The sequence below is a fragment of the Monodelphis domestica genome, chromosome 2 (genome assembly GCF_027887165.1).
Source record: "Monodelphis domestica isolate mMonDom1 chromosome 2, mMonDom1.pri, whole genome shotgun sequence".
Classification (NCBI taxonomy): domain Eukaryota; kingdom Metazoa; phylum Chordata; class Mammalia; order Didelphimorphia; family Didelphidae; genus Monodelphis; species Monodelphis domestica.
The window spans coordinates 67326404-67351651 of record NC_077228.1 but is presented as its reverse complement, the minus strand read 5'-3'; the positions used below and the strand labels follow the sequence as shown (position 1 = coordinate 67351651).

Below are 25248 nucleotides of genomic sequence, written 5' to 3'. Positions count from 1 at the left end.
CTACACTAGTGGGGACCTGAACCTTCCTCTATCAGAAGTAGATAAATTAAACCAAAAAATAAATAAGAAAGAGGTAAAAGAAGTGAATGAAATCTTAGAAAAATTAGAGTTAGTAGATATGTGGAGAAATATAAATAGGGAAAAAAAGGAATACACCTTCTTTTCAGCAGCACATAGTACATTCACAAAGCTGACCATGTAATAGGGCATAAAACCTTACAAACAAGTGCAAAAGAGCAGAAATAATAAATGCAATCTTCTCAGACCACAATGCAATGAAAATAATAATTAGTAAGGGTACATGGAGAGGCAAATAAAAAATTAATTGGAAATGAAACAATACGATTCTCCAAAATTGGTTAAAGAACAAATCATAGAAACAACTAATAATTTCATTGAAGAAAATGACAATGATGAGACATCTTTTCAAAATCTATTGGATGCAGCCAAAGCAGTACTCAAGGGGAAATTTATATTCTTGAGTTCATATATTAACAAATTAGAGAGGGCAGAGGTCAATGAATTAGGCATGCAAATTAAAAAACTAGAAAGTGAACAAATTAAAAATCCTCAGATGAAAACTAAATTAGAGATCCTAAAAATCAAAGGAGAATTTAATAAAACTGAAAGTCAAAGAACTATTGATTTAATAAATAAGACTAGAAGCTGGTACTTTGAAAAATCAAATAAAATAGACAAAGTACTGGTCAATCTAATTAACAAAAGAAAAGAAGAAAACCAAATTGGCAGTATCCAAGATGAAAAGGTAGACCTCACCTCTAAAGAAGAGGAAATTAAGGCAATCATTAAAACCTATTATGCTCAATTATATGGCAATAAATATGGCAATCTAGGTGATATGGATGACTATTAAAAAATATAAATTGTCTAGACTAACAGAGGAAGAAATAGACTACCTAAACAACCCCATATCAGAAAAATAAATTTAACAAGCTGTCAAAGAACTCCCTAAGAAAAAATCTCCAGGACCATATGAATTCACAAATGAATTCTATCAAACATTCAAAGAACAACTAATCTCAATATTATACAAACTATTTGACAGAATAAGCAAAGAAGGAGTTCTACCAAATTCCTTTTACAACACAAATATGGAACTGATTCCAAAGCCAAGCAGGTCAAAAATAGAGAAAGAAAACTACAGACCAATCTCCTTAATAAGCATAAATGCAAAAATCTTAAATAGAATACTAGCAAAAAGACTCCAGCAAGTCATCATGAAGGTTATTCATTATGAGTATATATTATACTAGGAATGCAAGGATGGTTCAATATTAGGAAAACCATCCACATAATTGACCATATTAACAAGCAAACCAACAAAAATCACATGCTTATCTCAATAGATGCAGAAAGAGCCTTTGACAAAATACAGCACTCATTCCTATTGAAAACACTAGAATGCATAGGAATAGAAGGGCTTTTCCTAAAAATAATAAACAATATACATCTAAAACCATCAGCAAACATCATCTGCAATGGGGATAAACTAGGAGCCTTTCCAATAAGATCAGGAGTGAAATGAGGATGTCCATTATCACCTCTATTTAACATTTTACTAGAAACACTAGCAGTAGCAATTAGAGTAGAAAATAAAATTGAAGGGGTTAAAATAGGCAATGAGGAGACCAACCTATCATTCTTTGCAGATGATTTAATGGTCTACTTAAAGAATCCTAGAGAATCAACTAAAAAGCTAGTAGAAATAATCAACACCTTTAGCAAAGTTGCAGGATACAAAATAATCTCACATAAGTCATCAGCATTTCTATATACTTCCAACACATCTCAGCAGCAAGAATTAGAAAGAGAAATTCCATTTAAAATCACCCTAGACGATATAAAATACTTAGGAATCTATCTGCCGAGGCAAACACAGGAACTATATGAACACAACTACAAAACACTCTCCACACAATTAAAACTAGATCTAAACAATTGGAAAAACATTGATTGCTCATGGGTAGGATAAGCTAATATAATAAAAATGACAATCCTACCCAGATTAACTCATTTATTTAGTACCATACCCATTGAACTACCAAAAAACTTTTTTACTGAATTAGAAAAATATATAATAAAATTCATTTGGAAAAACAAAAGATCAAAGCTATCCAAAGAAATAACGAAAAAAAATGTGAAGGAAGGTGGCCTTGCAGTCCCAGATCTCAAACTATACTATAAAGCAGTGGTCATCAAAACAATATGGTACTGGTTAAGAGACAGAAAGGAGGATCAATGGAATAGACTTGGGGTAAGTGACCTCAGCAAGACAGTCTATAAGTCCAAAGATCCCAGCTTTTGGGACCAAAATCTACTATTTGATAAAAACTGCTGGAAAAATTGGAAAACAGTATGGGAGAGATTAGGTTTGGATCAACACCTCACACCCTACACCAAGATAAACTCAGAATAGGTGAATGACAAATATAAAGAAGGAAACTATAAGTCAATCAGGTTAACACACAATAGTATACATGTCAGATCTTTGGGAAAGGAAAGATTTAAGACCAAGCAAGAGTTAGAAAAAAATACAAAATGTAAAATAAATAATTTTGATTATAGCAAATTAAAAATATTTTGTACAAATAAAACCAATGCAACCAAAATTAGAAGGGAAGCAACAAATTTGGAAACAATCTTCATAACAAAAACCTTTGACAAAAGTCTAATTACTCAAATTTATAAAGGGTAAACCAATTGCACAAAAAAAATTAAGTCATTCTCCAATTGATAAATGGGCAAGGAACGTTATTAGGCAATTTTCAGATAAAGAAATCAAAACTATTAATAAGCACATGAAAAAGTGTTCTAAATCTCTTATAATCAGAGAAATGCAAATCAAAACAACTCTGAGGTATCTCCGCACACCTAGCAGATTGGCTAACATGACAGCAAAGGAAAGTAATGAATGCTGTAGGGGATGTGGCAAAGTTGGGACATTAATGCACTGCTGGTGGAGTTGTGAATTGATCCAGCCATTCTGGAGGGCAATTTGAAACTATGTCCAAAGGGCGCTAAAAGACTATCTGCCCTTTGATTCAGCCATAGCATTGCTGAGTTTGTACCCCAAAGAGATAATAAGGAAAAAGACTTGTACAAGAATATTCATAGCTGCATTCTTTGTGGTGTCAAAAAAATTGGAAAATGAGGGGATACCCTTCAATTGTGGAATGGCTGAACAAATTGTGGTATATGTTGGTGATGGAATACTATTGTGAACTGGAATGACCTCCAGGAATTGATGCAGAGTGAGAGGAGAAGAGTTAGGCGAACATTTTACACATAGACTGATACACTGTGGTACAATTGAATGTAATGGACTTCTCCATTAGTGGCAATGCAGTGATCCTGAACAACCTGGAGGGATCTATGAGAAAGAACACTATCCACATTCAGAGGAAAAACTGTGGGAGTAGAAACACCGAAGAAAAACAATTGCTTGATTACATGGGTCGAGGGGGATATGATTGGGGATATAGACTCTAAATGATCATCCTAGTGCAAACATAAGCAACGTGGAAATAGGTTCTGATCAAGGACACATTTAAAACCCAGTGGAATTGCACATTGGATACGGGAAGCATTGGAGGGAGGGGAGGGAGGGAAAGAATAGGATTCTTGTAACCAAGGAATAATGTTCTAAATTGACTAAATAAAATTCCCCTCCCCCCCCAAAAAAAAGAGCACACTAGGTAATTGTCATAATCTGTCATTCTCATTCTCCAAGGATGTAGACTCTTTGGCCCTGTATAAATGGAGATTTTGAACCTTTGACTTCATTCCCCAGAAGTCCTTAGTATTTCCCAAGTTTCTTTATAATCTCTCCTGCGTCTCCAAGTTGGTGAGATCACGTTATTGGTATTTAAGTGGATGTATGCTCCTCCCATGCTCTTTTTGACCCATGACCAGGTTGAATTCAGGCAATTCTTTTGCTTTAGTTATTATTAATAAAACATTATAAAATATATTTAGTTATTGTATTTTAATTTTAATATTTACAGTCCTTACCTTTCTTCCAAAGTGGAATGTTGATGAGACAAAAATAAATGAATAGGAGGTCAATAGCAGAATAAGGAGCTACTCAGGTTAATGGTTACTGAACTGTTGGTGTGTAAGCACCTCTTCTTTTAACTCTTCACTAACCCTTACCCTCACCTCACACACCAACCCTGACCTTCACCCTTCCTATAGTACCAACCAACTAATTCGTCTTTGGTCTATTCTTTATTTCCTGAGGATTACTCCAAAGGTCATAGGGTTTGAAAGTATATGAGGGGGGCCTTCAAGATCATTTCATTGAACCAACTTGATCAAGGACAAGGAAACAGAAGCCCAGAGAAAGGAGAGGTGATTGCCTAAGATCATAAAGGAGGATCCTTTTTATCCCAGGTGCTCAGATTGAACATATTGTTCTCATCCCTACAGGGAGGGAGATGGGGCAGAGGGTATGAAGCTCCAGGCTTGGTTTTTCTTTTGGGGAACTTGTTGCTGGTAATGGGTTGTGGGGGGGGGGAAGGAAGGGGGGGGAACAAGAGTCCTGGAATAGGGTTATCTTCTTCCAGGTAGCAGGATGCTTTCTGTCTTATTTTGCCTCATCTTAAATACTGAAAGCGCAGATTCCTAGGAGGTCAGGAAAAAAAAATTGAGGGTAAAGGGAAGGATAAATGCTTTGGCTGCTTTATCAACAACTCTGGTTCAAAGCTTGGTGGAGAAGGCAAAGTTTATGATTAAAAAGAGATCTAATCTCCTCTCATACAAGTCCTTTGCCTCTATTAATTATCTCTAATGTATTCTGTATATATCTTCTTTGGATATAATTCCCCACCCCCAATTAGAATGTAAACTCCCTGAAGGGAGGGACTGTTTTTTGCTCATCTTTGTGCTTAGCATAGTGCCCAGAACATAGATATTTACTAAATGCTTGTTGGGGTTTTTTGTTGTTGTTGTTGTTGTTGACCTTTACTTTTGTTTAGAAGTTCTCTTAAACAGAAGGGCATGGGCTAGGCAACTGGGGTTAAATTACTTGCTCAGAGTCACATAGCTAGGAAGTATCTAAAGTCAGATTCAAATCTAGGTCCTCCTGTCTCAAGGCCTGGCCACTCTATCTACCTAACAGCCCCATTAAGTGCTTTTTATTTAAAAAGAAAAAAAACACTTTACCTTCCATTTTAGAATCAATACTGTGTATTGGTTCCAAGGCAGAAGAATGGTAAGGGCTAAGCAATGGGGGTTAAGTTACTTGTCCAGGGTCACACAGCTAGGAAGAGTCTGAAGCCAGATTTGAATCTAGAATCTCCCATATCTGGGCCTGGTTTTCAAACTACTGAGCCACTCAGTTGCCCCTACTAAATGCTTTTTAAGTGACAGTTTGTTGATAACATTGATTTGTCTCATTATCTTCTCCATTCATAGTAAAAAGTGGGTTATCTGGATGGGAAATCTTTATGTTAAGATCATAGATATAAAGCTGAAAGGGATCAGAGATCATCTAGACAAGGAAAGGTTCCATTTCTGCCTAAAGTCACATAGGAATTAAGAGTTACAGGTAAGACTTTGAAATCTCTGACTCCAGCTTCAGTTATTTTCTCACAGCACCAAGCTGACTGCTGTCTACTGTAGATGACATAACTGATGATTATGTGATTAAAATGAAAAGGCAGCTTAGAATCTTCTCTATGTAATTACAGAACCTTCCCTGCCTTTACTACCTTTTTAGGTTGGCAGGTTGGTTCCTGAGTGAAGAACTCCTCTCTTACTTCAACCAAGTGAGATCATTTTTTTTTTTGGATACTCTCTGTGCAAGGCAAGAGGTAAGCAGACTAAGGATGCTTCATCACTAGTGCTTTAGGATCATGATTGATATTTCATGAATTAGAGTTTTTGAATCTCTCAGAATGGTTAGTTTTTTCCATACTGATGTTACAGTAGAAATGGGAGTCCTGATTCTGTTCACTTCACTCTGTAAGAATTCATAGATCTCTCTGACATCATCTCTTCCTTTCTTACAGAACAATAGCACTCTCTTACATTTATATATCTTAAATGGTTCTGCTGTTCCCCAACTGATGGGCTCTCCTCATGTCTAGTTCTTTGCCACAACAAAAAAAAAGTTGCTATAAATATTTTTGTACACACACATCATTTTCCTCAATCTTTGATCTTTTTAAACAATTTAAATTTAAAAATTAAAAAAAAAAACAATTTAAACCTTAGACTCAGGGACCAAACAAGACACACTCTGAGAAATTCTCTCTCTCTCCCTCTATCTCTTCCCACCCCTCCCCCTTTCTGAGTGTAGACTAAAAAGGCATTCTTGTTCTGTTTTCACCTCTTGCCTAAAGCTAATTCTGTGAGTTTCAGTTTTAGTGTTCTATGCCAGGAATATCATCATGACACTGACTCCCCAGGCTTATTGTAACCCTGAAATCTTGCCTTAAAGAGCAGCAAACCCGAACTGGTTTATGGTATGTAAGACAGGCAGGGAAGGAGATTTTTGCATTTCCTGTGAGGTAGTTGTGAGTCACTCCAGGTCTGGGTAGTTTCCTATTCCCTGGACAAACACACTCTTGCAATGTGCTCCCCACCTTGTTGATTCAAAGAGGTTGGGAATCCATCTTGACAGGACCTCATCTTCTTTCTGATGTGGGAGGCCAGGCAATGCTCTGCATATCTCTGGATGGAGGGCTTCTCTCTTCTCCTGCTCTTCCTTTCCTTTAAGGTCAAATTATTAACTGAAGGCAGATCTAGGCTAATAAACCATTGTAATGATTGGAGGCCCAGGAATCTTGTTCTTTTGAGCCAAAGATTCAGAGAGTCAAGAGAAGATTGGTAGGAACCTCACTCTTCCAGCAGCCTCAGCAGCAAGAGCAAGAGGAACCTGCTCACCAAGCCCCTGGAAGTCTAGCCCATTACTGACTAAACCAGAGAATCAAAAGCCTGCTCTTCAGGTTCCACACAGAAACTTCTTGTCATGTCTCTATAACCAAAGTCTAACAAGGCTGCCACAACGTGGGATGGCAGCATTAATAAATACTTCCTGAGTGAAAGGGGCACTTGTCCTAGAGTTAAAGGACCTCGGTTTGAATCCCATCCTTGATGCTGACTATCTGAGTGATCTTGGGCAAATCACCCAGCCTTAGTTTCCTCATTAGTAGAATGAGAAGTTTAGAGAAGATTAGATAGCCTCTAGATAGATAGAGGTCGAGTTCTAGTTTCAGGATCCTTTAAGAGCACCTTTGCCCTCTCTCTCTGTCTCTGTCTCTGTCTCTCTCCTCTCTCTCTGTCTCTCTGTCTCTCTGCCTCTCTCTCTCTCTCTCTCTCTCTCTCTCTCTCTCTCTCTCTCTCTCTCTCTCTCTGAATCTCTCTCTCTCTCTCTCTCTCTCTGAATCTCTCTCTCTCTCTCTCTGTCTCTCTGTCTCTGTCTCTCTGTCTCTCTCTCTCTGTCTCTCTGTCTCTATCTCTCTCTCTCTCTTTCTCTCTGTCTCTCTGTCTCTCTCTCTCTCTCTGTCTCTCTCTGTCTCTCTGTCTCTGTCTCTGTCTCTCTCTCTCTCTCTCTCTCTCTCTCTCTCTTTCTCTCTGTCTCTGTCTCTCTCTGTCTCTCTGTCTCTCTGTATTGGCTAAAAAGGCAGGCTTGCAAGGAACACCTGTTTACATAACAGAAACAGAAACTAAAGGCAACAGAAAGTAAAGATGTATTTGCTTCTTATTTTTCTGACACCTAATGGTCCCACTCCCCCCCCCCCCCCATCCTCTCTTCTCACATTTAACAATAGATCACAGATGGTCTTCTGTGGCTGAAAAATTTATAACCCTGCAAGAAACTCCAGTGAAGATCCTCTCCAAGCTTAGTGAGATGGGCCCTTGAACAAAAAACATAGAATCCATTCTTGGGCCTATGTGTGAACTCTTTCCTTCTCAGTAGGACCAGCCAGAGGTTCTGTTTGGCCTATACGGTCTTTGAGAAGTCAAGTTCGCCCTGTTACCATCATGTGGTATGGAGGGGAAAGGACGATAGATGTATATTTCTGCCCCCTCTCTCATGATTTCTCAGGAATTATTGCACACTGATCTGAGATTTGAAATTGGGATCCTGGATTGGTTTCCATGTTCTGTATTGGCCTGGTTGTATCTCTGAGTTACCTCTAGGAGGCTCATATATCCATTTATTGCCATTGAAAAAGCAAAGAATCAATACCTGTTATTAGCAGGTGAAAGGTGTTATACAATAGCTAACAATTATGTAGGTAGGTCTTAGAATTTCTAATGCACTTAGTATATTTTTTGAAAAATCGTAATTATTGATATATTTTGCTTTTGCAAAGCTTAAATTTCTCCCTAAATTCCTCCCTCTGGACTCTCTGAGAGCCATCCTTGAAAACAAAGACTTTTTTTAAATGAAAAGAAAATGTTTTTAATAAATTATTTCATTTGATACTTGAAGCTACCCAGTAAGAGCAGAACTTTTCATGGTACATTTTTGCAACAGTATGGCGCCATAGACCCAACCATGCACCACAGAAATAATATTCTTTTTTTTTTTAGATGGTAGTCAAGTTTATTTTGTATATTCTCTTAATCAAATAGAAGCTATTGCTTATTTTTCTTATATGCAGGGGCAAAATACATATTAGGGGTCTGGGCATTTTCATTATTTGATACTTCCATGGCTTGAATCAGTGGGCTATGTATGACCCAAGATATTTTCAAGAATTAAATATACTTTCAGTTTACCATCATAAGTAGGGGAAGCAAAGCTACATTTTAAAATGTTTTTACATTATATTTAGTATGTTACTTATACATACTATATATAACACATTCATGGATAGCATATTACTGTCTTGGAATTCATCTGCATTCAATACATTTCACATTTAAACTATCATCCACTTCTCATAGTTCCTTTCTCAGCCAAGACATAAGTACATAGTAAATCACCTAGAATGGACCCTTAATTGACCACATCTATGGAATTAGAACACTTCCCCATTTGGGTTATTCAAGTTACAGTTTTTCACATGACCACCTGTTAGGTGTGTGTGCTAGCTATGACTTAGGTTATGCCATAATTTATTCACAATTATAATATTCCACAAGTTGAGTGTTTTATTTCCAAAAATAAAACAATGCGTACCTCTGATTTGCTTTTCTTTGTAAGCAATTCTCCAGAATTTTTTTTGTCAGACATTACCAGTGATCTGCTTCGGAGTGGACTCCTGCAAAATCTACTGCTAAATTCACACAATATTTTTGCTGTAACTCACACATAGTTTCTACCTTCGCCCAATTCCACTTATAAACACCCTCAAGTATTTCTAAAGAGGTTTCAAGTCAGTGTACATTAGCTACTTAACTAAAGAATGATGGTTGGCTATTGACATGGAAATATATTTCAGTTCTAACAACTGAAATTTGTATCAACTGTGGGTTGTAGAAAACCCCTTATATTTCTTCATTTCAATATTTAACTGCCACATTAACTAATAGTAAAGGAGACTTTTTAAAAAAGAAATAGAAAAAACAATTGTTTCCTCTAATTCATCTAAGTCTAAATCAATCTCAAAGCAACCGAATGAATATAGAAAAAAATTTTAACAGATAAATTTAACAATAAGATCAGACAATTATTTTGAATATATGTAGGACCCAACAGGAAATTATTTTGTATGCTATCCTAACAACATAAAGTTGGTGCTTCTGATAATTCCTATGAAGACAATATATATTCACATTGAGATACTAATCAGCTCTTAAGAAGATGAAATCCATTTTTTTGTGTTTTTAAGCAGTACAGTAGTTCCAATTCTACTGTAGCCATATTTAAAGGCATTAAGAATAAAAGAAGTGTCACACTTTAGAACAATAAAGTTCTCACCTAGCCTGAGGTTTTTACAATATAATACAGGAAAGAGGAATGATGGATGACAAGAGTTCATGGTATTTGGGTTCACATCCATTTAGGTCTTCAGAGTTTTTCTGAGATCGCCAACAAAGTTTACCAAAGGTACTAGCCATAGCTGTATCTACTGCAGACTGAGGAAGCGTCCCTCGAAGATCTGTCTGAACATAGCCTGTCAAAAGACTTTTAGCAAGATTGTCTTGAAGTGGAACACAAACCCAACCTACAGGGGTGATTATACCCACAGACAAAATCATCTCATTTCTTCATAGTGGATACTCATACCACATGACAAAAGCCCTTCTTCATATTGTGTGGTATAAGAGAAATCAACAAATTCTCTTGGTGCAATGAGGTTCCATAGTGGCCCAGCAGTTGTGTAAAGCATCACATGGCAATTTTCTTCAAATTGCTCAGCAATATCCATGGAAGTCATTAAGCTGTCCCAGTCTAGGTGACGAGATCCTGGGCAAATGCAATCTATAATGCTATTAGTTACATCTTCTATAACACCTTGCATTTTGTAGAGATATCCATTGAATTCATCTGATGGCTTCTGCCGCTCTGTTATATCTTTTGTTTTCTTAGCAATTCTCCACTTATTATCTTCAATACTGTGGTACTGGCACAGCGTGTTTTTAATCTTAGTTGCAAGTAATGTAGCATCAGTCAAGGCTTCCATTTCTTTTTCCCAAGTAGGAAAGTGGCTCGAATCAGAAATAATATTCTAATTTGTTGATTTTCCTTTTTGTCCACTGGATGTCCTTCTGTTTACCTGCTCTATCCTCCCTCAGATCCTTCCATATCCATTCCTATTTGGTCATCCTAGATCACGTGGGTGCCACCATACCCACTAGAAAGATAATCAATATCCAAGTCTCCCCTGACTAAGGCATTGTCCTGTGCCTGAGAAGAGAGAGGAGCTCCCACCAGGCACTTAACTTAGCAAGGCAGATGTGACCCTACAAAAGTGACTGGTTTGGGATGCCAAACTTAGACAGGTCAGTTTTCCAGTGAGATAACAAGCATTTATTAAGTTCTTACTGTGTGCCAGGCACTATGCATGTGCCACCAGATGCCTTTGCATCTGACTCCTACTCCCCAATCCTAGGCTGAGTTTCCAGCCTATTGTGGTAATGCTAGCAGCTGTTTTGGCAAGTCCTGGTAAGTGATGGGTGGGACAAAGAGAGGGGAACAGCAAAAAACAAAAACAAAAAGAAAACATCAGCCAGAGGGCTTCTCACTCAGTTGAGACATACCACAACTTCTTTCCTTAAAGAAAAACCAATAGAGATTCCCACCTCTAATTAGACACTAGGTGGGAGTGCTGACTCACAGTAACCCCAGGGGCCTAGACTCCTTCTTATGGGTGGGCTCCCTGACTCTCTCCTGCAGAGATCCTGCAGGCTTGCCTAACTTTAGCTTAGAGATTCCCAGTCCTAGGTGCCCTGGAAGTGAGGAGGTGGTAGCTTCCAGATAAGATACAGCCATTCATTGTCAAAGCTCACACTTTGATGTTGATACCTTGGCCAATGTATATATACCACACACAAAAACATAGAATGCTCATAGGTTTAGACCTGGAAGAGTTCTTATAAAGCATCTAGCCCCATCCCCTCATTTTACAGATGAGGAAACTGGAGGCCAAAGAATGTAAAATAGCTTGCCCAAAAGCCACACAAGTATTAATTTGGAGATTCAGGATTCAGACCCAGGTCCTGTGGCTCCCAACCTAGCACTCTTTCTACAATACCACAAAGCATCTTGGTCCTTTCTCTTTAAAACATTTCTTCACCTCCTGATTTTCACTTTTCACACTTGGCTTCACAATAGGACAGAGCTTCTTGGATATCCTATTCTTCATTGTCATTATCTATCCCCTTTCAAGTTATCAGTATTGGAACTGGGATATGAGTAGTCCCTGAGCTTCTGGCCTCAGTTAAACCAGTCTTTTAAAAAAGACAGGATGGCACAGTTAGGTTGCCTAGTGGTTTGAGAGCCAGGTCTAGAGAAAAGAGGTCTTAGGTTCAAATTTGACCTCAAACACATGCTACTTGTGTGACCCTGGGCAAGTCATTTAACTTTCCTTCTGGTGACATTAACTACTGTTGTGCAATCTGCCTCTGTGTTGACAGTTTCTAAGGCTCCCTCTCTTTTGTCCAGGGTGCTGTCCCTTGATACAGTCAAACCTCGGTTCTATTCCCAACTGGCTTTTCTCCCAACCAAAGAATATCAAGGTAATTCCATCCCTGGAGGGCAGGCATGCAAGAAGCCATCCAGCCAAGTGTTTTCTTTGGGGGAAGGTATTCACTTGCTTTCTTGGTGTGGGGGTGGAGGGCAGGAAGGGAGCTCTGATTTGATGTCATGGGAATTTGCCCTGCCTACGTAGTGGAAGTCATCCAACTTAGACTTTGTTGGCTTACATCAGTATAGTTTCCTCCACCTCCACCTAATTCACCAAGGAACAAGGTGAGGGTTTTGGGGTGGGGAGTAGATAGAAGGCAAGTGACAAATTCTGCACCCTGGAGCTTCCAAGAACTGTGATTTGGGTTTATGCCACTGGAAAACTTGAGTACCTGTTGGGAGGTTTCTGGTTCTTGAACCAAGCTGGGAAGGGTCAGATCCTTCTTGACTTCAACAGTAGATGATAGGGGGGAATGATGAGGCCTGAGTAATCAAGAACAGAGAAAGTTAACAGCACCCTGCTCCCCGCAAAACTACCAGGGTTTGGAAAGCCAGTCTCTTGTCTGCTTTATCTAATACAGAGGGATTTTTTTTTTTCATTTTACTTGTCACTTTCAGAGGGGAAAGAAGAGAATGAGAATAACTACATTCCTCCAAATCATCCCGATCTTTTTTGTCTCCTCTCCCTAGAGGACTGGAAAGCTTTCTATGAATATGGACTATAGTCCTAAAGATAATACTATCCATAGTCCTCCTTCCCCTTACATACAAATTAGAAACAAACTTTCAGAGAGGCAGATTTTCAATTAAAATGGGCAAAATGGTGGCTTTCCATGGGACTTAGAGCATGAAAAGGACCTCAGAAGTTATCTAGTCCAATCCCCTGATTTTACAGATGAGGACCATGAGGTTCAGAGAAGTAAAATTATTTTTCTAAGATCAGAGAACTGGCTAGTAGGTTTCTAAACCAGCTCTTTTGAAGCCAAATAATCTTCCCATGGCAACTGGCATAATACTCAAGTGTTTGTGTTTTCCTAGAGAGAATGAAGAGAAGTCACCTATAAAAACAGTTTAGGTGACAAGTCGTACATAGGAAAATCTAGCTAAGATGGGAAAGATTTCCTACCAGAACCTTGGTCCATTTTCTCATCTGCAAAATGGAGAGAATATTCACACCTACCTTCCAGGATTGTTGAGAGTTAAAAATGAGATAATATTTGCAAAGCACTTTCCAAAATTTAAAGTTCTATAAAAGTTATTATTATTATAGATGAGTTTGGGACCAGAGCAACTCATGAAACAGCTTACAGTATGGAAATGTTAGCATCCAGGCTGGAAGGAGCACTCATATCAGGCACATCATGGCTCTTTTTCTTTATAAACCCTTACCTTACATCTTGGAATCAATAGTATACATTGGTTCCAAGGCAGAAGAGCAGTAAGGTTAGGGTTAAGTGACTTGCCCAGAGTCATGCAGTTAAGAAGTATCTAAGGTCACATTTGAATCCAGAACTTCCTGTCTCTAGGCTTGGCTCACAATTCACTGGGCCACCTAGCTCTCCTCACACAGCGACTCTTTTAAGGACAACTGTATTCAATTTCCCTTTCTCATTCTTCCTATCTTTCTACTCTTGCCTACTACCCTTTCTAAATGTTGAGCCTTGCATACCAAACTAAGTTGTTCATTTCTCTCTACTAGGTTTCTTCAATCTTTTTTCACCTTGGTCCTTATTAACTATTGAAGGGGTCAGAGATGGAAGACCATAGTACCAATGTTCTCCCTTCCCTGTCTGGACTGCTGGTTCACTGCTTCCTTTTTTTTTTATGTATGTATGTATGTATGTATGTATGTATGTATGTATGTATGTACGTATGTATGTATGTATATATTTATTTATTTATTTAAATGATAATAGAACATATGCCAGTAGTGTGCTGGGCACTGAGTTATTACAAACTTTCTCTCTGCTCATTACCTAGCTTTCTCCTGGCATCACATTATTGGAAAATATAGATGGGATTAATAATAGCTGTGCCAAGAACATTTTTCTTTCCTCTAAGTGGGGTAAGGCTTCATTGTCCATTGTTCATTTAAAACAAAGGCATGCAAAGGGAGAATGCCTCAGTGTTCACACAGTTTATGTCCCATGTATCTTCACTACTACCCAATCTCACTTCTCCTCATGACCAAAAGGTATGTGTGTGGGAAAGGGAAGTAGGGGGTCATTGTTTATCATCCTCATCTAATTGTCCCTACTTTCTGTATGGGAACAGGTAGGAACTTTGACCCGGTCACCTGATTCCTAGGAGCTACAATTTGCTGACCATGCCTCATCCAGGCCAGTTCAAGATTCCTTCACTCTAGAATAAACACCAACCTTGGGTCATCAGGGCTTCAGAGTGAGCAAAGGAAGCCTTTTGATACTAGGCCTGCTACTCTTTGACTAACTAAAAAGAATTGTTCTAATAGGAAAATACACTAGATGGACACATGTGGGAGGTCATTTGAGGGCTCAGCTCTGGGGACTCACAAATAGGGTTATGTTTCTCCTCATTCTACACTCTGAAGCTATCATTTTTTTAATTCCAAAGTTAGGGAGAGAGAGAGAGAGAGAGAGAGAGAGAGAGAGAGAGAGAGAGAGAGAGAGAGAGAGAGAGAGAGAGAGAGAGAGAGAATTTCCACGCATAAAGTATGGTACCCCTAAAAAAGATTCTTTTTGGAAATCAATTCTCCATTTCATATCATGCCACTTGTTTTTTTCTTTAAAATAGTGCATAATAAATTCAAGGCACTTCCAAAATGCAATCTTAGACTCTTTTTTTCCCAAATCTTGAGACTAGAATTTAAGTAAGCACATTTGGCCAATTATAGGTTCTTTCCCCTGTGTTGATTCCTTTAGCTTGCTTGACAAAAGTTGCCTGGCATTTGGGCCACTTCAAGAACTTTTTAAAAGAGTCTCTGGACTCAGAATATGGTTTGCCACCAACAGGCTACCTTGACTGCAAATCCAACAATGTCACCCCCCTACTTTATAATTCTGGTAGCTCCCAGTCATTTCCAGGATTGTATACATAATCTCCAGTTTGACATTTAAAGCCATTCACAACCTAGCCCTAAGCCTATTTTCCCATTCTTCTTATGTCTTATTTTCTGCTAGTAGTGTTCAGTCCAGTGTAACTGGCCTCCCTGCTGAACAAGACACTCCATTTCCTAGCTGTGGGCATTTTTTTCTGGCTGTCCCTGATGTCTGGAATGTTATCCCTCATCTCCACCTACTGGCTTCTCTGGCTTCCTTCAAGTCTCAGCTAAAATTCTGTCTACACAAAAATTTCCCCAACTCCTTTCATTCGAATGCCTTCCTTCTTCAATTTAGCGTGCATATAGCTTGTTTGCTTGTCTCCCCTCTTCCTGTTAGACTTCTTTTTGAATCCCCATTGTTTAGTATACTGCCTGGCCACATAGTAGGTGCTTAGCAAATGTTTACTGAGTGACTGCCTGAAATATCTTTTGTCTTCTGAAAGCTCAGAGTACTTTGCTGTTGAGCAATTAATAATCTTCATGGACTTTCTTTTCTAAAATGCTTACTTTCTATCACAGAATGAATACTGCATAGTGGTTCCAAGGCAGAAGAGTAGTAAGGGCCAGGTACTGGAGTTAAGTGACTGGCCAAAGTCATACAGCTAGGAAGTATCTAAGGTCAGATTTGAACCTAGATCCTTCCAACTCCAGGCTTGACAAAAGCTCCTCTTTCTGGAATTCTTTGGCAACCTTTTCCTAGCTTTGACACTAAGCCATCCATACACTTTCCTTAGTGGGTAAAGAAGAGTGGCCTCACCTTCCATCTCCCCTTGATATCTCCTTAGGTACTGTTTGTGCTGGACTCCAGGAATAAGTTGTTCTCCCAGAGTTGGTGGTTCCTGTGCCCCTCCCCCACCCCCATACTTCTCTATCCTGTGGTGGTGGGAGAGGGAGTGGTAGTTTGAAAGATTTCATAATCTAGTTGTTTGAAATGAGTTTATTTTTCCTTACTGCCTGTATTAGAATTTATACTAATATCTGTTCCAAGAAAGAAAATCAGTAAGGACTAGACCATTGTAGTTAAGTTACTTGCCGAGGGTCACAAATATAGGAAGTGTCTGAGGTGATATTTGAACCCAGGACCTCCCTTCTCCAGGAATGGCTCTTAATCTAAGATGCCACCTAGCTTCCCCTGAGAACTTTTTTTTTTTTTAAACAGGGTTGTTGTTTCTTTAAGAGGTACAATATGCCCTTTGTTTCACCTCCACTTTTTTTAATGACCTACTTGATGTGCTAACCCCTCCTGATAATATTTAACAATCCCTACTTTTCTTTGTTCAATAAATAATTCCATAAAGTTGCCAAAATAAACAATTTTTATTTTTTCTTTTAAGTGTTGGAGATGATGTAATTAATATCCTCCTTTGATAGGTGAGGCAACTGATTCTTGTATTTCCAAACATTTTTTAGTCTCTGGAATACTTTGGAACTTGCCCCAGTTGTGGCCATCTTAATCACCCATTGGTTTAGCCATAAATCATGGGCTGCTACCTCACCCCTTCAGTTACCCTGTCACACAGACACACACACACACACACACACACACACGTACCCTCCTTCTCCTCTTGACTATTCATCAGCTAGTCAAAAATGGTCAAATGAGGGGAAGATAACCCAAGATGCTAGTGTCACACTCCAGTCAACATGGGTTTTTCTGTTTGCCAAATAGTCTCTGTCTTTGAAAGTGAAAATTTCCTCTTCATGCTCTAAGCAAAGCATTGCAAATGACCCAATTTTTCCAATATCAGTAGAGTCAAATATACCTAGACTTACTGATCTGATCAAAATGACTTTAAAAGAAAAATGGGAAGGGAAGGAGAAAAATGTCCAGATAAAACTTTGAACCTAGATACTGTGGAAGAAATTAAATCTGATATAAAAGAATAATGGTAAAGGACATGATCATTAATCCATATGAAAAAAGAATTGGAAATTGTCAAGAGCAATGCTCATGACCTAAGATGCCTGATGTACACAGTATGTGTGATGAAAGAAACCTAAAATGTTAATTCAAGGAGAGAAATTTAATGTCATAGGAATAAAAAGGACTGGGAAGAAAGGGACTTATGAATAGAAAGTGACTAAAGAAAGATATAGCCATAGAACATATTTGAAAAAAAAAAGTGGTAGGATAATACTGTGAGTCAATGAAAGTTACACATGTAGAAATCTATGATCCTTAAGATAGAAACATGGAAAGCTTTTGAATGGCAATAAAAGGAGAGAGAATGGAAGGGATACTATTACCTTTAAATCAGACAGAGCAAGTGTCTAATAACTTCTAGGCACAAATTACAAAACTTGCTTGGAAAGAAGGTGATAAAAGTCCTATTTGCTAAAAGCAGAGCAAGTGATGAATTATTATTAAAGTATATTTTTTATTTACTTCATTAAATAGTTCTCAATTTCATATACAATTTTTAAATATTTATTTTTAAATTTTGAATTCCAAATTTTCTTCCTCCCTCTTTTCCCTTCGCTGTCCCTTGAGGAGATAAGCAATATGATAATGATTACATATGTGAAGTCAATCAAAATATATTTCTATGTTACTCATATTGTAAAAGAAAACACAAAAACTTTTTTTAAAATGAAAACGTTAAAAGTATATTCAATCTGTACTTAGAGTTCTTTAGTTGTCTTTCTGGAGATAATATTTTTCATCATGGGTTCTTTGGAATTTTCTTAAATCATTGATTTGATCAGAGTAGCTAAGAAGTCTTTCCACAGTTGATCATTCTTACAGTATTGCTGTTACTGGTTACAATGTTCTCTTTGTTCTGCTTACTTTACTTTGTATCAGTTCATATAAGTCTTTTCAGGTTTTTAAAAAATAAAACTATACTGCTGGTCATTTCTTATAGCACACTTAGTATTCTTTAATAATCACACTTTGTTCAGCCGTTCTCCAACTGATCAGCACCCCCTATTTTCAGTTCTTTGCTACCACAAAAGGACTGCTCTAAATAGTTTTGTTCAAATAGGTCTTCCCTTTTCTTTGATCCCTTTAGGAGAGTACTGATATTAGGGTATGCCTTTTGGGAATACTCCTGAATTATTCTCCTGAAGGTTGGAATAGTCAAATGATGAATTCTTGACTTGCCTTGGACAATATAATCTTTATAAATATCTTTAAATTTATTTTTCTTTAAAAAAAAAAACCTTTACATTCTATCTTATAATCAATACCAGAAAGAGGTAGGCATATGGAGTTGTGACTTGACCAGGGTCATACAACTAGGAAATGTCTAAAGCTAGAACAGGTCCTCTCAACTCCAGGTTTGGCTCTCTCATTTGCTGTGCTGCTTAGCTGCCCCTGGACAATATAATCTTTTTAATAAGGTGGAAGAAATGACAATGGGAATGCTATGGACTTAATTAGAATTAACAAGGGAAAGATGCTTGGTGAAGTGGACATGAAAGAAACCCTGGGAGAAAGTGAATATATCATCCTAGAATTTATGATGATTTTCCTAATGCCCCAAACCAGTCACATCAATGTAGTCCTCAAATTACCAGTTCACAGTACTCCACATTATCATCTCTACTAGATTGTAAAGTCCTTAAAGGTAGGGACTACATTTTATTCATCTTTGTATTTTTCTCAGCTCCATGTGCACTGTATTGCACAAGTAGGAAATATAAAATTTTAATAAAAATTTGTTGGAATGAATGAATGAGACAAAAAGAGGAAAGATAGATCTGATCAAATAAGTACCTTAGATTTTAGGAGTGCAGAACTAAAAGTGTTCAGAGAAAGACTGCCATATGGCCAGATAATCTCTACGGGAAGATGGCTCAAAAGGGAAGGGAAACTTTCAAGAAAGAGATGTTTTAATCACAAATGATCCCAGTGAGAAAGATAGGAGGAAGGCATCTAAACAAATCTCCCTCACTCTACCACCCCTCCCCTCTCCCTGAGACAAATCCATAAAGTTTTAAAGGAACCTTTTTAATCAATTCAGGTTCAGTAAGAAAATTTCCAAAAAATGGTAGCAAAGACACCTAAGCCATAAAACCCCATAGAATAGAGTTGTAAGAATAATGCTAATTAGCCCAGAATAAATTGAATCTTATAAAAAATGGTGAAGACAAGAAGAAAAGGTTTTTTTAGGGCAAGAATAGTGAACCAGTTGATTTTCTTGGTTTGGGATGATTCCATCCCTAGGATGCTAAAAGAATTGTTAGTGATCTTTGATAAATTATAGAGAACAGGAGAGGAATATGAAAACTAGAGGTAGTTAAATGACTTGATATTTTAAATAAGGAAGAAGCTATATTCTGCTAGTTACAGGTTATTAAACTTGTTGTGGATCTAGACAAAATCCTAAAATTGGTAACTAAGTATTTGTGAGGAAAGATGGAACTGGTGAAAGAATTTTCCTAGATTATGGAAGGGCAGAGCTCAAAGTGTTCAGAGAAAGACTGATATATGGCCAATATTCTAAAAAGGAAGATAACTCAAGAGAGATTCTCAAGAAAGAGATGAAATAATCCCAATAACATAGACAAAAATATAGACTGAATGATTATCTAATTTTCTGATAACAAGGAAACTTGGAAAGCTCACACTGAATGAGAGAATCAGGATCTCCAGAGATCCCAATAGGCTAGTTACAGCAATGATCCAAGTCTAATAAAACAAGGTTTAATAAACATAAACTAGAGGTAATGAAGCATAATGCCTAGAAGGCTACACCCCAACCAATAAGGAAGACCTAGGTTCAAGTTCTTTGTGACACATATTGGCTCATTTCACCTCCAAGTTCTCTAGGTCATTCTCTAGGCAGAATAGAATGCAGATCGTTGATTGAATGAAGAAACTTCCTTGCTTAGAGTTCTCCGTGCCAATTAAGTAATAAATAATAAATAAAATAAAATATATAAAATATAAAATAAAAAAATAAATAAAAAATACCAAAGAAATCACAAGCAAACAAAAAATTTAAATTAATCTCCAACTGTATTAATAGAAGTATAATGTTCAAATGAAAGATTATAATCCTTCTGTACTCTACACATCTTGGATAGTGGGTGCCTTCTTGGTACCATACAGGGATCTAGGGGCTGCAGTGGAAAGGAAGTTACATTCTCAAATGAACACACTAGTTCAAATCCTGACTCAGACACTTACTAGCTGTGTGACCCTGGGCAACTCACAGGGCCTCTATCAGCCTCAGTTTCCTCATCTCTAAAGTGATGATAGTAGCACCTACCTCAGTGTCATTTTGAGGATCAAATGAGATAATATTTGGAAAGTGCTTTGCAAACCTTAAAGTTCCTTATAAATGCTAACACTTAATCTTCTCTAAGAGGGATATTGACAAACAAGAACATGTTCAGACAAAGGTTACTGGCATATTAAAGGAGAAATGTTTAAAAACACTTTAAACAAGTAATAATTGAAGGAAATGGGGTGCTTAAACCGTAAGAAAAGAGAGATTGGAAAAGGAGGGAGTTGATAGCTATCCTCAAATTTTTGAAGGGCTATTATGTAGGTTATGAGATTGATTCTATGACAGTCTAGAGGGAGGAACTAGAATTAATTATATATAAGGAGGCAGATTTTGGCTTGCTGTAAGGAAAGGGCTTTCTAACAGTAAAAGCTACTTGACAGTTGAATGTTTTGGCTTTCTACCTCAGTATGGCTAAGGCTGTCTCAGTATGGAGTTCCCTGTTTCAAGAGGTATTCACTTAGAAGCTAGACAATCATTTACTAGTGATATTTTAGAAATAATTAATGCATTTCCCTGGCAAGTTGTGAGGTTAAGTTCTCTTTCAACTTTAGAATTCTGTGTTCAGGGATTCCATGACAGTACTGATATCATCACAATACCACAAAGTACCATGATATACTGATGTAAAAAGAGTTCTTTCCTTAAGAGAGGGACAGTTTCTCAATACCCTAGGCCATAGTGATGGTGAACCTTTCAGAGACCTTAGAGATTGAGTGCCCAGTCAGGGGAGGGAGGAAGCACTCCCATCAGGCTGCTGGACAAAGGGGGGGCATATGAGAAATGTCCTTAGGAGCCTGTGGAGAAGGGGAAGGAAACAGCCCTCTCTAGCACACTCTGGCACTGCTCTAGGAGCTTCCAATTATTTCAAGCAGTATGGTATAATTCTCTCTAAATCTCCCAAACCAAGAGGAGATATTTTCTTTAATTCAACAAAGAAGTTTGTGTGCTGTGAAATATGGAGGTGGACTGGGAAGGGGAGGAGGGTTAGGGAAGTAGGAAGGAAGAGAGAGAGAGAGAGAAAGACAGAGAGACAGAGAGAGAGAGAGAGAGATTGTTATAAAATGAAACAAGTAAAAAAAATCTAACATATTTAGAAATCACGGTTCAAGACTTTTGGGGAATGGAAAGTTTGCAACTAACTAACTACCCAGGAAGAGGAAGGGCACCCTGAAATATTTTGGAGAAAGACATTTGCTTCTGGAGGGATATGAGTGCTTAAGATAGAGGGGGAGGTTGCTTGGGTTTCAACTTCTCTAACTTACCTCATACAGAGAAGGGTCACCACTCCTTCCTTCTGTCTGAAAATATTGGCAAATCAGTTTGTATCTCCACGGCATATGTTAGCTTCATTCACTAAGCATGTGCTTAGAGAATCAGGTACTAATGATTCTGGGTGAACTGTGGGTTGAAATATCTAGTCTATTTATGCTGGTCAGAGTAACATTTCTAGCATGGAGTAGCAAATAGGGTGTGGTCCCAGTGACAAAATTCAGTTTTCAGGTTCCAGTATTCTCACTGGTCTATTGCAGTGCTTCCCAAACTGTCATTTGGCCATGAAAATATGTGGGTCTTTGAAGTGCATTCACAGAATCCTTAAATGCTGGCCCAGATATGGTAGAAACTAGAGAACAAAGTAAGTCAAGGAATTGTGGGAGTATTACAGAGGAAATTAGACCTATTCCCATGCTCAAAAATGACTTCATGTAATAAATAATTGATACATAGATACTGTTATATTTAATATTTTAGAGGGAAATTATATTAGCAATAAAAGTTTCTTACTGAAACACTATTTATGATCTGAAGAACACTAGGGCCCTTCAGGAGAGCTTGGGATTCACAAATTTACTAGATACATCTCTCCAAGACATTTTTGCCACTGGGCTAAATAATGGCTGAGAAGGCTGGGGTTGGTCATCTCCTACAGTCTACAGACTACAGACTTGGAAGCTTCCTCAGGTAAACTTGAAATTTTAGCTCTTAGTGACTAAATTTGTTACCTTTCTGGAAAAGTGATGAGCAAAGGCTTGTTTCCCATCAAGTTGGGAATGACTTCATTCCTAGAATATATATCATAGTTTATGATGGGAACTTTTAAAGGAACCTAGAGAGGAAGAAGCAAATCTGGTAATTTTTCAGAACTTGTTATACTGAAAAATAACAACAGCTCCTACTACTGCATCATTTTGAAGATTACAAAGTTATTTCCTCCCACCAATTCAGTGAGGTAGGTAATGAAAGTATTATGGTCTGCATTTTACAGATAAGAGGTTGAGGCTAGGAGAGATTAAGAATGTGCCTAGAGTTAACTCACTTCCTAGAGTGGTGCTAGGAATGGTTCTCAGGTCTCTCTGAACTCCAAGTTAAATCTAGTATTAGGTCATACCTCACCTTCATTACTCAATAAACTCCACCGTTATCCTATTGCTTCCAGGATCAAATACAGAACTCTGGTGTTCAAAATCCTTCATAACACAATTCCCCCTGTCCAACCTCCTCACTGGTACTTTTCAACCCAGTGACACTGGCCTCTTGGCTGTTCCATGAATAAGACCTTCCATCTCTTGGTTTTGGGTATTTTCTATAGCTGTCCTCCATGCCTTGAAAACTCTCCTTGCTCATCTCTGCCTCACTTCCTTAAAGTCCCAGTTAAATCTTATCGTCCATAGGAAGCCTTTCCCAATCTCTATTAATTCTAGTGCCTTCCTTCTGTAGTTTCTTTTTCATACTGGGTACACTTGTTTGTACATGTTTGTTAGTTGTCTCTCTCATTGGATTGTGATCCCTTCAAAGGCAGGGACACTGACTTTTGACTCTTTTCATACAGTGCCTGTGCCTGGCACATAATATGGTGCTTAGTAAATGTTTACTGATTGAATAACCAACTTATTACAATAAGACAAGTCTTAACTCTATTCAAGAATAACTTCAAATAATTATGTTAATTTGTAGCCACCAAAGAAAAAAATGGCCTCATAGGGGAAAACGGGTTTGAATACTAACTTTGCTATTAACTACTTGTATAACCTCAGCTAAATTACTTATTATCTCTGGTCTCAGTTTCCTTACCTATAAAATGAGAAAGTTGGACTAGCTGACATATAATATAAATCTATGATTCTATTATGATTCTAACTAACCCAAAGTCCGTGTTTGCATGTTTTTTTCCCCCCCTGGGTGGCCTCTAATAATTTATTCCTCAACCTAGCTGAAAAATAGAAAGCCTGTTATTTTCTCCCTCCTCTTTTTTGTACCACTACCAGATTTATATCCCAAAGTGACTTTTTCAAAAAGGGAGGGGAGGAAGACCTATTTGTACCCCACAAAAAAGTTACAGTAGCTTTTGTGTGTGTGTGTGATGGAAAAGAACTGGAAATTGAGGGAGACAACCATCAACTGGGGAATGGCTAAACAAGTTGTGATATATGATAATGATGCAATAAGAACTGTTAAGCAGACTGGTTTCAGAAAAAAACTTAGAATATTACCATTATTATTTAATATGGTATTAGAAATGCTAAATTCAGCAATAATAAAAGAAAAATAAATTGAAGGAATTAAAGTAGGCAATGAGGAAACTAAACTTGGTCTTTGCAGATGACATGATGGTATACTTAGAGAATTCTAGAGAATCATTTAAAAACTAGTTGAAATAATAACTTTAGCAAAGTTGCTGTATTCAAAACAAATCCACATAAAGTTTCAGCATTTTTATATATTACCAACGAAGTCCAGCAGTAAGAGACAGAAAGAGAAATTCCATTTAAAATAACTCTAGATCATATAATATACCTGGGAATATACTTGCGAAGACAAACAAAATATATGTACACAATTACAAAACACTTTTCACATAAATAAATTGTTCATGGGTAGACTGAACTAATATAATAAAAATGACAATTCTACCTAAATTAAGTTACTTATTCATTGTTATACCAATCAAACTACCAAAAAATTATTTTGCAAAAGTAGAAAAATATCAAAATTCTTCTGGAAGAACAAAAGGTCAAGAATACTAATAGAATTAATTAAAAAATGTGAAAGAAGGTGGCCTAGCAGTACCATCAAACTGTACTATAAAAGCAGTGATCATCAAAACAAGCTGGTACTGGCTAAGGAACAGAAAAACCTGGAAATCATATATAAACTGATGCAAAATGAAGTGAACAGAACCTAGAAGTTATTGTACACAGCAATAGCAATATTGTAAAAGACTTAGCTACTCTGATCAAGACAAGGATCCAAGATAGTTACAAAGAACCCGAGATGAAAAATGCCATTTACAAAAAAAAACAAACACCAAACCTGATGAATTCTGATTGGACATCAAAGCATACTTTTTTCAATTTGTTTCTTGCTTTTTATTTTATCATTTTGAGTTACCATTTATTCTTATTTCCATGTGGAACATAAAATAATACATATATTTTGTTATAAATACATAATACATTTTAACAAATATGCTTCCCCAAGAGAAACAAATTCTCACATTAGGTATGTACAAAAATCTACATCTCATTTTTATTTTCCCCTCCCACTCATGTCTTTTCCTTCCCCAAGAAGCCAGGTAATATGATATAGGTTGTGTATATTGTCATATAATGCAAATAAACAAGACACATGTTGCTTACACTAGAGAAAAATTAACAGGAAATAAAATGAAGAATGGTATATTTCAATCTGCATTTGGACTCTGTTTCTTCCAAGGTAGTGGAAATCCTTTTTCTTCATGAGTCCCTTGGAGTTGTCCTGGATCTTTGTCTTGTTGAAAATAATTTTCATTCACTGTTGAACATTTGTTACTGTGTTCAACATTCTCCTGG

The 25248-nt window shown here is 37.3% G+C and overlaps 1 protein-coding gene and 1 pseudogene across 10 annotated transcripts in view; both read right to left on the bottom strand.

The window, feature by feature from the left end:
* Positions 1–25248, bottom strand: part of LOC103093517 (uncharacterized) — a 64238-nt gene that overhangs the window by 18454 nt on the left and 20536 nt on the right. For 3 of the 10 annotated variants that reach the window (XM_007480784.3, XM_007480776.3, XM_007480781.3), the window contains exons 2-4: positions 22423–22482; positions 21685–21720; positions 12499–12589 (exon numbers count right to left, since the gene is read on the bottom strand). In XM_007480784.3, the coding sequence (XP_007480846.1) occupies positions 12499–12589; positions 21685–21720; positions 22423–22482 (187 nt within the window). Of the gene's footprint in view, positions 1–12498; positions 12590–21684; positions 21721–22422; positions 22527–25248 lie in introns of all 10 variants that reach the window. The other 7 variants (XM_007480778.3, XM_007480782.3, XM_007480777.3 and 4 more) reach the window with 4 other exon arrangements.
* On the bottom strand, positions 7786–12487 carry LOC130457100 (stAR-related lipid transfer protein 4-like; annotated as a pseudogene).